This window comes from Salvia hispanica, chromosome 4 (assembly GCF_029641045.1).
Source record: "Salvia hispanica isolate PSC_SH4W2 chromosome 4, Shi_PSC_v1, whole genome shotgun sequence".
Classification (NCBI taxonomy): Eukaryota; Viridiplantae; Streptophyta; class Magnoliopsida; order Lamiales; family Lamiaceae; genus Salvia; species Salvia hispanica.
This window is the reverse complement of record NC_142695.1, coordinates 26,756,730-26,769,320: the sequence shown is the minus strand read 5'-3', so window position 1 is coordinate 26,769,320 and position 12,591 is coordinate 26,756,730. Positions and strand designations below refer to the sequence as shown.

General features: G+C 34.1%; 1 protein-coding gene and 1 long non-coding RNA gene across 2 annotated transcripts; one reads left to right on the top strand and one right to left on the bottom strand.

The window, feature by feature from the left end:
• The first annotated feature begins 2,411 nt into the window (after positions 1–2,411).
• On the top strand, positions 2,412–2,969 carry LOC125194936 (putative transcription factor KAN2). The gene has a single exon (XM_048093150.1). The coding sequence runs from the start codon at positions 2,412–2,414 to the stop codon at positions 2,967–2,969; it is 558 nt and encodes a 185-aa protein (XP_047949107.1).
• Positions 2,970–7,239: 4,270 nt separating this feature from the next.
• Positions 7,240–8,546, bottom strand: LOC148927577 (uncharacterized). The gene is made up of 3 exons (XR_016137616.1): positions 8,288–8,546; positions 8,055–8,188; positions 7,240–7,439 (listed from the first exon to the last, which is right to left on the bottom strand). It is a non-coding gene; the product is annotated as an uncharacterized LOC148927577 (long non-coding RNA).
• Positions 8,547–12,591: the final 4,045 nt, after the last annotated feature.

The window sequence follows — 12,591 nt, the reverse complement described above, 5'->3', positions numbered from 1 at the left end:
GCCTATATATATCCCATAACCTAAATCATAATATTCACCAATTCATAGCTCCTCCAACCCTAATCATTCATCTAAATCCTCTTTTTGCAACATATTTTCTAGAGATTAAAAGTTAGAGTGCCTTATTGTGCAAGGAGTTGAAGAAGGATTCAAGAGCATTAAAGCTACAAGGATTCAACCTTTGGGTTTTATTTGGTTTATTTTTATGTTTAAATTGTTTTCCCTTGAATCTATGTCTTTAGATTATTACATCATGTGTAACTAAATTCATAGGATTTTAGGGATGTGTTAGTAATGACTTTGGTTATACAATTACTTTTCTATTTATTATCCGTTTTATTTTTACTTTGTTTCTTCCCTAAGTAAATAATGATGCTTCATAATAGAGTGACACAATTATGGATGATTTAATATAACTTGCTACATAATCGTGAGAGGAGGTTGGCGAGTTAGATCCATTTAGTAGACACTACAGTTAGCTTCCTTTAAAACGGCACTGTTAATTGAGAGTGAAGACTTTTTAAGGGTCTTAGGAGCTTTTAGGAGTTACATATTTAGGATTGACAACCCTAATGTTAGTAATCAACGTTTGCATCGCATGAGCATAAGCTAGGTGACTCGTTCTATCAAAGTAATAACTGTGCTAGGGTATTATAGTTAGAACTTATATAACCATAAATATGAACGCACATCCCTGGAATTCCCTTATCTATATACTTTTATCTCTGTGATTTATTTGCAATTAGTTTTTTATTGCATTCAATTGTTTTCTATTTTCAAAATTCTCAAAATCTTTTGGTTTTCCAAATAGTAATTGAGTTTGAGTAGAGGGTAGCCAGTCAGTGATTGTTTTCCCCGTGATCGATATATGGTACTAACCTTTAGCTATACTATTCCTACTCTGTATACTTGCAGTTATCTATAGTACTAAAATGTGCATCAACACTACAATCAAGTTCCCTTAAAACGGCACTGTCAATTTTTAGTGAGGACTTTTCAATGGTCTTAGGAGCCTTTGGAAGTTACGAATCTAGGATTGACAACCCTAGTGTTAGTAATCTACGCTTGTGCCACATAGGAAAAACTTAGGTAACTCGTTCTACGAAGTAAAGACTGTGCTAGGGTATTGTAGTAGGAATTTGTATAACCATAACTGTGAACGCACATCCCTGGAATTCGCTTATCTCTCATATTTTATATCTGTGATTTACTTGAAATTAGTTGTTTACTTGCTTTCAATCTGTTTTTATTTTCAAAAGTCCAAACTTCTTTTGGTTTTCCAAATAGTGAAAGATATTCAATAGAAGGTAGTTATACTAGATTTACTCTGTATACTTGCATGTTTATTTAGTGCTAATAAAAAGTGCATTAGGAACACATAGATTTTGCTATCGCCGAAATTTTATTTGATTATGTTCTTACTATTGTGCTTAATTTGTCTATGAATGTGCTTAATATGTTAAAATTGTTGCTTATTGATATTTTTTTAGAATTATACTATTTATTTTGCTTAATTTGTTTTAGAATGGACTTAATTTGTAGTATCAAATATGTTCAAGAGTTTGATTAATCTTATTTGACCTACAGTTATTAAGCGACGGAGACGAGGGAAGAAACTAGATGATGGTCTAGTGAGAAATAATGTACTTGGACAAGTTATTTTAGGCAAGTTGCTCTTGAAAAGTGTACTCTATAGGTTAGTTGGATGCAACTTTATGCTTACTCATGCAATTTTACGTGCACTCAATGTAAATATATTGCAGTGTACAATTTAGCATTATATAAGGGATATATTTCATTATTCAGTCCAGAAATTGCATTATTGTATACAAGATGCACAAACATATTACAGAAAAATTAATTGCAAACATAAATATTCATACCAAATAATAAACGGTGGTACAAGTTCATTTTAGAACAAGCATAGATCATCACATCAAATTTGTATAGATTACAAATTTCAAAAACAAAGTGATGCATATTAAAAAAAAATTACAGCGAAGAATTATAGCCACAATGGCATATTTAAAAAAGAGTAAAGGCTAAAATTGGTCCTGAACATATGGTCATTTTACGTTTTTGGTCCTAAACATTATCTTTTGGATTTTTTGGTCCTGAACATATAGAAATTTGATCATTTTGGTCCTCCGTCAACATTTCCGTTAAAAACTAACGGTCGGCGGGTTTAATTCCGATTTTGACCAAATTAAACTTTTAGTTCTGATTTTTTACTACCTAATTAATTCCCTAATTATTTTTATAAATTAATTCCCTATAATTCTCTCAATCTCAAATTAACTCTGCAGAGAACTAATCTTCTCAATTCCTCAACAAACAATCCTCCAATCCATATCCACACAAGTGAATTATTTTGGCGAAGAGAAATTAAAGAGGGGAAAGTGAAGAAGAGAATGGAACTGTTTCCGGCACAGCCAAACCTGTCTCTGTGGATCAGCCCTTTAAACAACACGGCCTCATCGATCTGGAGAAGAGGAGGGGAAGAAGAAATGGATTTGGGGTTTTGGAAGCGAGCTCTCGAGTCAAGAGCCTCCCTCTCTTCAATGCGGACCGACCTCAACCTCCCTAATCCAGCCAGGGTTTTCGACACCACCAACACCTTCGCCGCGCCCCACCACCAACACCACCACCTCCTCCACGGTGGCTTCGCCCGGCCGCAGCTGGGAGATGAAGTAAATTTGCAGAGGCCGATTAGGGGAATTCCGGTGTACCAAAACCCTCTTTCTTTCCCCTTCACACCTCATTATCACCACCATCAACAGCAGTACCACCACCAACGGCAGCATCATTTTGAATCATCTTATAATCACATCGCAACCGCTCCGTCGGTGGCGCCCTACACCTCCCAAGGCCTCATGCGATCGCGCTTCCTCTCGAGATTTCCGTCTAAGCCTAGCATGAGGGCCCCACGGATGCGCTGGACCACAACCCTCCACCACCAATGGGTTTAGAATATTTATAAAAATAATTAGGAAATTAATTAGGGAGTAAAAAATCATAATTAAAAGTTTAATTTGGTCAAAATCGGGATTAAACCTGTTGATCGTTAGTTTTTAACGGAAATATTGACGGAGGACCAAAATGATCAAATTTCCATATGTTCAGGACCAAACAATCCAAAAGATAATGTTTAGGACCAAAAACGTAAAATGACCATATGTTTAGGATCAATTTTAGCCTTTACTCCATAAAAAACAATCAAACTCAAGATTCCATTGTCGAATTGAAACATAATAAAAAACTTCACAAACTTACAAATTGTCTAATTCCATTTACGCGTTTCTTTAGAGTGAAATCGAGATATACGGTTTGTATACAACAATATATAAATCCGAGAACAAGGTTTCTAGGTATATGAATAAAAATATGTCAAATAATCCGTGTAAATGAGTTACTTGTTGGAGAAGATAATGAAAGATTGAAATCTTTAAGTCAATAATGAAAGACTGGATTAATCATTTCCAACCGTAGAAAATAATGAAATCATTGCAAAGTATTACTCTCTCCGTCCCAGTTTAGAAGTGCAATTCACGGGTTTTAAGAAATTGTTGGAGTGTGTAATAATTGAAGTGCGGTAGTTGAAAGTGGGACCCTTTTGATTTTTTGTATGTTTAGGATTTTGTTTTGTTTTATTTTTATGAAAGTAAATTTCATCAACAATAATGTTAAATTTTTTGTCCATATATGGTAAATTTTAAATGGGACTCTTTAAACTGGGACGGAATGAGTATTAATTCAATATTAAAAAAAGGAAGAATGTAACTTACCATGTTTCCCACTTAAAATTTCGGTTGTTTAGGGATTTACCATAACTAAAAAAATAGTGACTCCCTAAAACACCCTTCGAGCATTAGGCTATCCGCATCCCTGTCTCTTATCCGTCTCTTAACCGTCTCATCTCTTCACTATTCATGGGCCCCACTGTACTTTTCAGCCCATCTCTTAACTAAGAGACAACACCTGCATCCCTCCATCTCTTAACCATCTCATCCCTTAACTATTCATTCAATTTCATTTTTTATTTTTATTTCCAACAAATTCAATTAATAAAAACACACTTAATTAAATAAAATAAAATTCAATTTAAAATCCTAAAAAAATAAAAAAGACATAATTTACAAAACTAGAAATTACAAATTGCACACTTAAATTCAAATTACAAAAAACTGGAGGCAAAGAAGCAGAAGAAGGAGTTCTCTAGTTACGATCATCTAACGGTTGTCAAATTTTGCCCAAATGTCTCCCAGTGGATTCTCCGACGTGCAGGTATTCTTCGAACGAATCCGCCGTTTGTCCAGTAGCAAGCTGACGGATCGCTGCAGTACATTTCTGGAGCGTCGTGTGGCTAGGACGGCCAACAGCGTCGAACCCTTCTCTGAAGTACTCTTCACGTGCCGCCAATGTATTCGCGATATGCAAAAATAGCGCGCGTGACATACGGAAACGGCGACGGAAGTAGATATATTCCCATACCGGGTTCCGACTGAAGTAATCACGTTCCAACCTTGCGGCGGCTTCCTCCCGGTTACGATGGATGTAAGTCCGGGGTCGCCTTTGAGGAGGCGCGGCGGCTTCCTCCTCCCTACGTCGATCTTCTTCTAGCCATTCTTCCATTATTCGACGCATTTGTTCAAATGGATCAATGAATGGATTAAATTTGGGAGAAGAAAAAAATAAAGGAATGATTTATAGAAGTGATTGGAGAGGAAAGAAAGAGAGATGATAGAAGAATAGATGTGTGTTTGTGTGTAAAATGGAGAATGAGAAGAGTATTTATAGAAAAAAAATAAATAAAAACAATAAATTTTTTTTTAGTTGGACCGTTGAACGGTCATATTATCGTTTTTTAATTTTTATTTCGAAACATCGATTTTTTTAAAAAAAAAATGAATTATGACGTCATTATTACGACGCCCACTCGCGTGCTGGCGAGTGGGCGTCACGCCGCGCGCCAGCGTACGCCACGTGGCACCGCGTGCGTGGTGAGCCAGCTCGAGGTCAGTCTCTTTCGCGCGCGACGCGCGACGAGCTGGCTCTTCTCTTCGGGACGAGATGCATGCTGCATCGTCGTCTCGATGCCAACTCGTCTCGTCGAGACAAGACCGAGACGGTATCGAGCCGCGATGCGGATGCCCTTATAAAAAAAAAATTAATTAAAATGTAGACGCTGATGCGGCACATTAATAAGTATTGATCTCCAAATTCAGATTGACATGATTGGTGAGAAGTTGTGAACTTAAAATAAGTTGTTTTTGAAGTGCACCCCTATATACCTTATAAAAAAAAAATTAATTAAAATGTAGACGCTGATGCGGCACATTAATAAGTATTGATCTCCAAATTCAGATTGACATGATTGGTGAGAAGTTGTGAACTTAAAATAAGTTGTTTTTGAAGTGCATCCCTATATATATATATATAGGGGTGCACTATGGTCCATAAGGTAAATTTTGTCAAAAATCAAAGCAAATCTCAGGGTCCTTAGATTGGATGGCATAATATCCGAGCTACATTATTACACTAAAAGCATTACATTATTAACTTGGCTACATTGTTAGACTGCACAATCTACATTATTAGACTAAGCGTGTTACATTATTAGTCGAGCTACATTATTAGACTACACAATCTACATTATTAAATGACACGTGGCATTAATCTAATTGTTTGTTCAAACATTCAATCGAATCTTAGCCCCACGATTTTGTCATCTAACGGTTAAATTAATGTCACGTGTCATTTTATAATGCAGATTTTCATTCTAATAATGTACACTGACTAATAATGTAACATTATAGTCTAATAATATAGTTGATCACAACCATCCAATTCAAGGATCCAAGGTGTGACATCCCTAATCCAAAACATGCATCATTTTACATTATTGCATATTATTTTGTCACTTGCATAAAGAATATATGTTAAAAGAGTTTTATAGATATTATTTTAATTAAGAAAAAGAAAATGTCGTCAATTATATATTTGGACTAGGTACTAAATTATATTAATAGGTATACGCATAAGTAAACAAATGAAAGTATAATTAAGGGTCATTTGCCTATAAATACACAAATATAATTAAATACTTAAGTAGATTAGATTAGATTAGATTACCTACTCATAAATATACCTACGCATGGGGAGTGATCAATTGCTAACTCATATTTAATTGTTAACTACAACTAATTTAAGGCCATAGGATTTTAGAAAACGTGTGGTCTACAATTTGCCACGTGTAATTTTCATTTTTATTAATAAAATAAAAAACGATAAAAGAAACTCCAAATTAGGATTTTGGATGAAAATATCAATATAGTGTTTCGAAAATATGAACACAATGCTTTGAGAATGTCAACACAATACTTTAAGAATGTTAACCCATTGCTTATATTGACATTCTACATATATTATATTGACATATTTTATATAGTATGTTGACATTTCTGCTGTACGAAAAAATTAAATATTTTCGAATTTTTTTTCAAATTTTGACGTCGGAACATATGCATGTAGGATATCGTTGGAATCCTTATAAAATTATCTTTAATTTGATATATGTTATATGAATTTAAAGTTTTGGGATTTCTTTTAAAAGTTAGTTATAACTAAACATGTAGTTAATTGACATTAATACCCCTTTTGTTAATTTTTGGAATTAATCCTATGGCCTTATTGATTTTTTTTATTGATCATATTGACATTTCGGAGTAGATGATCTAGGCCTTTAATTTGAATATCTAATGGCTATTACCCACCTACACATAATATATATATATATGTATATATGATTTACGTTATTGTAAAAAGATAAGGATACTTATAAAACTAAGGAAATGCTAGTTAGATAATAGTTTACTTTAGTATAATTTATTATTATACAAGTATTATTAGTAAGCTTTGGTTTGTTTGCAACATGTCATATTCTTAAACTATAAGTCATATACTAATAGATAATTATAAGTCGGCTAGGTTGTTGGAGTATATATATATATGAATTAGGATTTTTTTTAAATTAAAAAAAATTAAAGAAGAAGAAAAAAGAGAGGGGAAAATGTAACATCCCCAATTTTTGAACCTTAGTATTATTATTATGATCTTAACTACATATTATAAATAAGTGATCAATGTAGTATTTATACACTGCCCGTTTGAATTTTTAATATCGATCTTTTGAGTTATAAAGAAATCAAGACGAAATATACAGAAGAAGTTGTTGTTTTACCATGATTAATTTAAAAAGTCCGAATAATAGTACATGACGAGAAGTCCGATAAAAGTATACGACACAACCAAATCCTAATCTTTTACAATTAGAGATAAGCGTGCAAGTTCGGGCAGCCTTTCAACGGTCGTGCTCAAGCTCCAAGGAAAGCCGATACATCAACGAGGATAGCCCATGCTCCTTAAATAAATGCTATTTCCTACAAAAGAAGAGAGTTAGAAATGTGAGATGGGCTTAGAAATCTAGTCCAAGAACGGACATAAATCTTTATTAATGACATTAGATATAAATGTATTATGAGGATATAGTTAGATACTCAATGATACATCAAATCTACACCAACGGCTTAGATCATCCCCAAATCTAACAAATCTTTGACTAAGATCATGTAAAGATCTAATAAGATATGAATCATTAATCACCTGAGCCGCTTGCCAAGATGAGAAGCCTATATATATACCTCAAACCTTTCCAAAATCAGCCACACATCACTATCAAATATCCTAAAATTCTCTTCTCACCCACACCAACACAACATAGAATAGAAGAGTACGAATTTGCACAATTATAGAGTCAAGCCCTACGACCCAACAACACTTTTTCACCGTCATAAAGGTAAACCCCAAACCCTTCCTTTCTTTCATATATGTACAAGCATGCATATTTATAAATTGAAGCTAGAATTTGCCCAAATTTGGATTTAACAATACACAGCAAGTTCAACAAATAGTTTTACCATCAAGTCTTCTTTTAAGTAGCTAGTAAAATACTCACAATTCACAAAACACATGGAATGGAGAGATTAAAATCCTACAATGGCTAGAACTAGATAGTTAAAGAAATTTATCTCCAAAATGGGATTCTGCCGGAATTCCGGCGACTGAATCTCGGCACGCCGTTGCTAACGGTGACAGCCCCACACCCCGCTTCTTCACTAATTTCACAAACCTTCACAAATTAAATTCCAAAAAAAAAAACCTCAGATCTAAGATTTTAAGTTCTTAGAAAATGGAATAAAAGAGAAAGAAAATTAAATATTAACATTACCTCCCGGGAGTTCGGTGAGGAGGCAGCGGTCGGGGCTGGAGTGGCGCCGAGCAACACGAGGCACGGAGGAGGCTGAAGCCGCCGCCTGTGCATGCACAGTGGCGGCGGCGTGAATAGGTCAGAGAGAGGGAGAGATTAGAGGGGGAGAAAGAGACGGAGAAGAGAAGAGGGGAAGACGAAGGAGAGAAGAGGACCGCCGCCAGAGGCGACGGCCGACGGCATGTGGCAGCGGCGGCACAGGTAGTGAGTGGAAAGAGCTTCTCTCTCATTTTAACGTAGGTGAGGGATAAATGGTGAGGAAGGGGAGGAAATAATATATATACGTGGGTTTGATTTAATTAATATTGGGCTGCATTTTAGTTTCTCTACTATACTAAGAGTTAAGAAAATAAATCTTAGTCCAACTATTTTAATTATGGCTGCAGTTAATGGAGGGAGGCTCAAATCCGAAATTTAATTATCTTACGGGCTGGAAATGGTGGAGAGTGTTTAGTCAATTCCGAAAATATTATCTTTTGGGATAAATATAATATTGAATTTTAGTCTATGTTTTAAATAAGGTTCAATTGATATGTTTTCATATGGTTTCTTCTAATGGTTTCTTCTAATGGTGTAACTAAGATTAAATAATTGCTCTTTTGTTTTATTTTTAGAGTTTTGCATGAGAGTAAATTTTCGAAGTAAAGTATAAAGTTCAATTCAAAGTCGAGAATAGTGAAAGACGAAGCATTAAATGGTATGCGAGTTTTAGAAATTTATAAAAAAAAATAGAGAAAAAAAAATAATAAAAGGGATTAATTATGAGGCATGCATTCTAATTTAAGTAGATCTTTCCTTGAGTCTAATTAGTGCATTATTATACTGTGATGTTTTCAAAAAGGTAACCTCCGCAAGTTAAGATCGAAGCAAGAAATTCAAGTTAAGGAAAAATTAAACGAATGAGGTGGGCTTTCGAACTAAAGTATTTTTGTGGGCTTTCTATCCTACATTATTATGTGGTGAAAAATGCTTTCAGTTATTTAAATTCAATGTTTTGTCTTGCCATATTTTTGTTTTGAGCATTACCTATCTGTTCGTCTAGAAAGGGGAGCGTCCCTACTAGACCAGTTATGTTGTGAATCGAATTCGGGTCTGAGTGTGGGAGAGATTCCCTGCTCAGGCTAGTGTACACCAGGGACCGGGAGCCATCCTTCGAGTTGGCCGGTCATTGTGACCGTGGAATGTGGCCACATTCCCGGCACCAGAAAGAAGTGCAGATATGGTATATGTTCCAGGAAAAATTGACTGCGCAGTCACAGTTTTAAAGAGAAAATGTTTTTAGTGTTCTCATGCATTTTCAGTAAAACCCCGTGTTCACTCAGTTATGACTTGACAAAACTAGCTTTTATGAAAATATATTTCGGCATTGTGTTCATTGAGTACATCAAGTACTCAACCATGCATATGTTTTAAAAATGTGCAGGTTAAGCGGTGATGACGAAGGGCGGTGTTGAGCAAAGATGACGAATGTGTTTCAGCATTATAATGCTCGGATGAATCGTGTCTCCATACACGGTGTCATTCTCTCTTGACTCTTCCGTTGTAATGTAAAAGTTGAACTTTTGTTCTTTTGTATAGTCTACTCCGATATATTTTTCAGTCATTCCAATTTGATTTCTTTCATTTCAGTTGTGCCGAGGTTTCCCCCTTTCTTTCCCCTTTTCTTTAATCCTCCCCTAGTCGCGATAAACCGCGTTTGCTATCCCTAGCAAGGTGCGGTCGTGACAGAAAAAGAAGAAGAAACAACGAGAGCTTTAAGACTATCAAAGTTTGAAGAGGTAGACCATGATTTGAGTAAATTTTCGCCCATCCCATTTCTTAGTTTTTCATAATTTTCTTTACTTCTAGTTACTTGATATATAAATTGTATTTTTTTATTTAGATTTATATAAGAATGTAAATATAGGGTTTTGAAGGATTTTGTGGTTAAGTTATCCACTCAATACTTGAAAGTATCTATTGAATTTCATCATTTGTAACTAATATTTGTTTACGAATTTTAATCTTTGACCTATTTAGCTAGAATCAATTCATTTTAATCACACTAGTTAATTAGTAGGCACCACTTCCATGATAATAAGGTGGTTTCAACGCCTCTCATCTAAGATGTCTTTTTCTCAACCTAATAAAATATTTATCACTTGTTTGAGATGCTTTTAGTGATGAGTGTTATGTTAATATCTATTAATATAAAGTAAGTTGGTTAATTTATGCACATATACATGGACTGATATATTTGAATGTTAACTGGAACTTGAATAAATAGTAAGGTTATAGGGATCGTGCTTATATGTTGGTGTACTTATAGACATAGAATGGAGAAAAAAGGAATAAAAATAAAAGAAAGCTTATTAGATTAGAAAAAACTGAGAGAAAGAAATTAGAGTTTATTTTTGTATATAGAATTCGAGAATAAGACTTTTTATTATAAGTTATATATGAATATATATTTAATTGTATAGGGTCGGGCTGGGGCGGAGGCACGGTTGGGCCTGGGGGGCCCTTGGGGCCCTCACCCATTTGCTTATTTATTATATATAATATATGTAAGTAGCCTTGAAATTATATAATGCTAGTGCAGTTGGGTAGAACTCTGCCTTTTTGTTCATGGGGTAACAGGTTCGAACCCCACTTGGGCTTTTTTGATATTTTGGAATCTATTTCTTCTATTTTATATTCAGTTATGTTTTATTTGATTTATACATTAGTAAATTTGATTATAAAGTTATACACCTAATTTATTTGTGTCTTTTTTTTTCTTATTTTCTCAAATTGGTAATTTTTGTTAGTTTTCTCATATTCATTTATGTTATATGGATTTTCTCACATTAACTTTTATTGATTTTTTTCCCTTCTAATTTTGTACATAAATCATTTAATTTATAATCATAATAGAAAGATTTCTACACTTTAAGATTATAAAATAATGCTTTAATTTCATAAATATTGTAAAATATTACTATATGATATTAATAAAATCAATTTTAATGTGAAGCCTATTATTATTAAAAAAATCTATAATAGTAGATGATACCTCTTTGATCTAATATAAAAATATATCATAAAATATTAGTAGTAAAATATGTGCTATGCTCTAAAAATCTATTCACTAATTAATTTTTCCATTATCCATTTCTCACGCGAGGATTTTATGTTGCTCTTGTTCAAGTTGTTCCCGCGTCGTTAGCACTGAACACACTCTACAAATTTTAATGGTGCTTTGGGCCCCCATCGTTAAAATTTTGGCTCCGCCACTGGGGTCGGGTGTTGTAGACCGGGAAGCAGGAACACGTGCTCGGTTAGATTACTTGTCGTAATCAGGTGTGTATAAATTACACTTTTTAATTTTACGTGTGTTATGTGCTTCTTTGGTAGGTATTTATATAAAGTGAATAATTGGCTATATGATGCGACTCTGATATGATTATGTGTTATCTGATATCAATGGTGGAATATGATAGAAATATGTAATTGATGCAATTGATATGTTTGCACATGGTTTTGGAATTATTTGAATCATTGGATTAAAGAGGATCTGTGACAGGCATGCCCTGGGTCTGATATCAATGGCAGTGGACCTATGGGTCATATACAATGGCAATGGACCTTCGGGTCATATATATGTATACAATGGCAATGGGACCTCCAGGTTATATTATACAATGACAATATATATGTATATATAGGGGTGCGTTAAAATGACAACACTCTTAAAATGACAATGTAACACCACGCTAGACTGCAATATTATATATGCTAGACTGCAATAGTATAAACGCTTGGATATTGCAGTCGGGAAAAGTTGCAGTCTAGTGTATTGGATATTGCAGTCCGTGAAAATTTACTCTTGAGCAATTTTTATGATTGCCACATGGCAGCTTATTATTCGTCCACATGTACAAATGATTGGCTAGGAATGGTGGTATGGTGTTACTTTAAGAGGTGTTGTCATTTTAACACAATCCTATATATATATATATATATATATATATATGGATGTATTCATATCCTTTTCCCGTCTTTTGTTCTTTTTCCTTTTCAATCTAGTTCATCTATTTTTATAATCTTATGGCCGAAAATAAAGCCTCATGATTTCAATTTTAATGATTAAAAAATCGAAAAGGGTAGTTTAGGGAGCTCAGATTTACAGCAGTTAATTTCATTCCCTAATTCTCTCCTCCTAGTTCGGTAAATATATAATCTGATTTATATTTTCTAATTTATTTTTCATATTTAGTTCTTCTCTCCTCCATCTTTACGGTTTC

Excerpts from the sequence above, each read along its gene's own strand:
- LOC125194936 (XM_048093150.1), top strand. The coding sequence starts at position 2,412 with ATGGAACTGTTTCCGGCACAGCCAAACCTGTCTCTGTGGATCAGCCCT.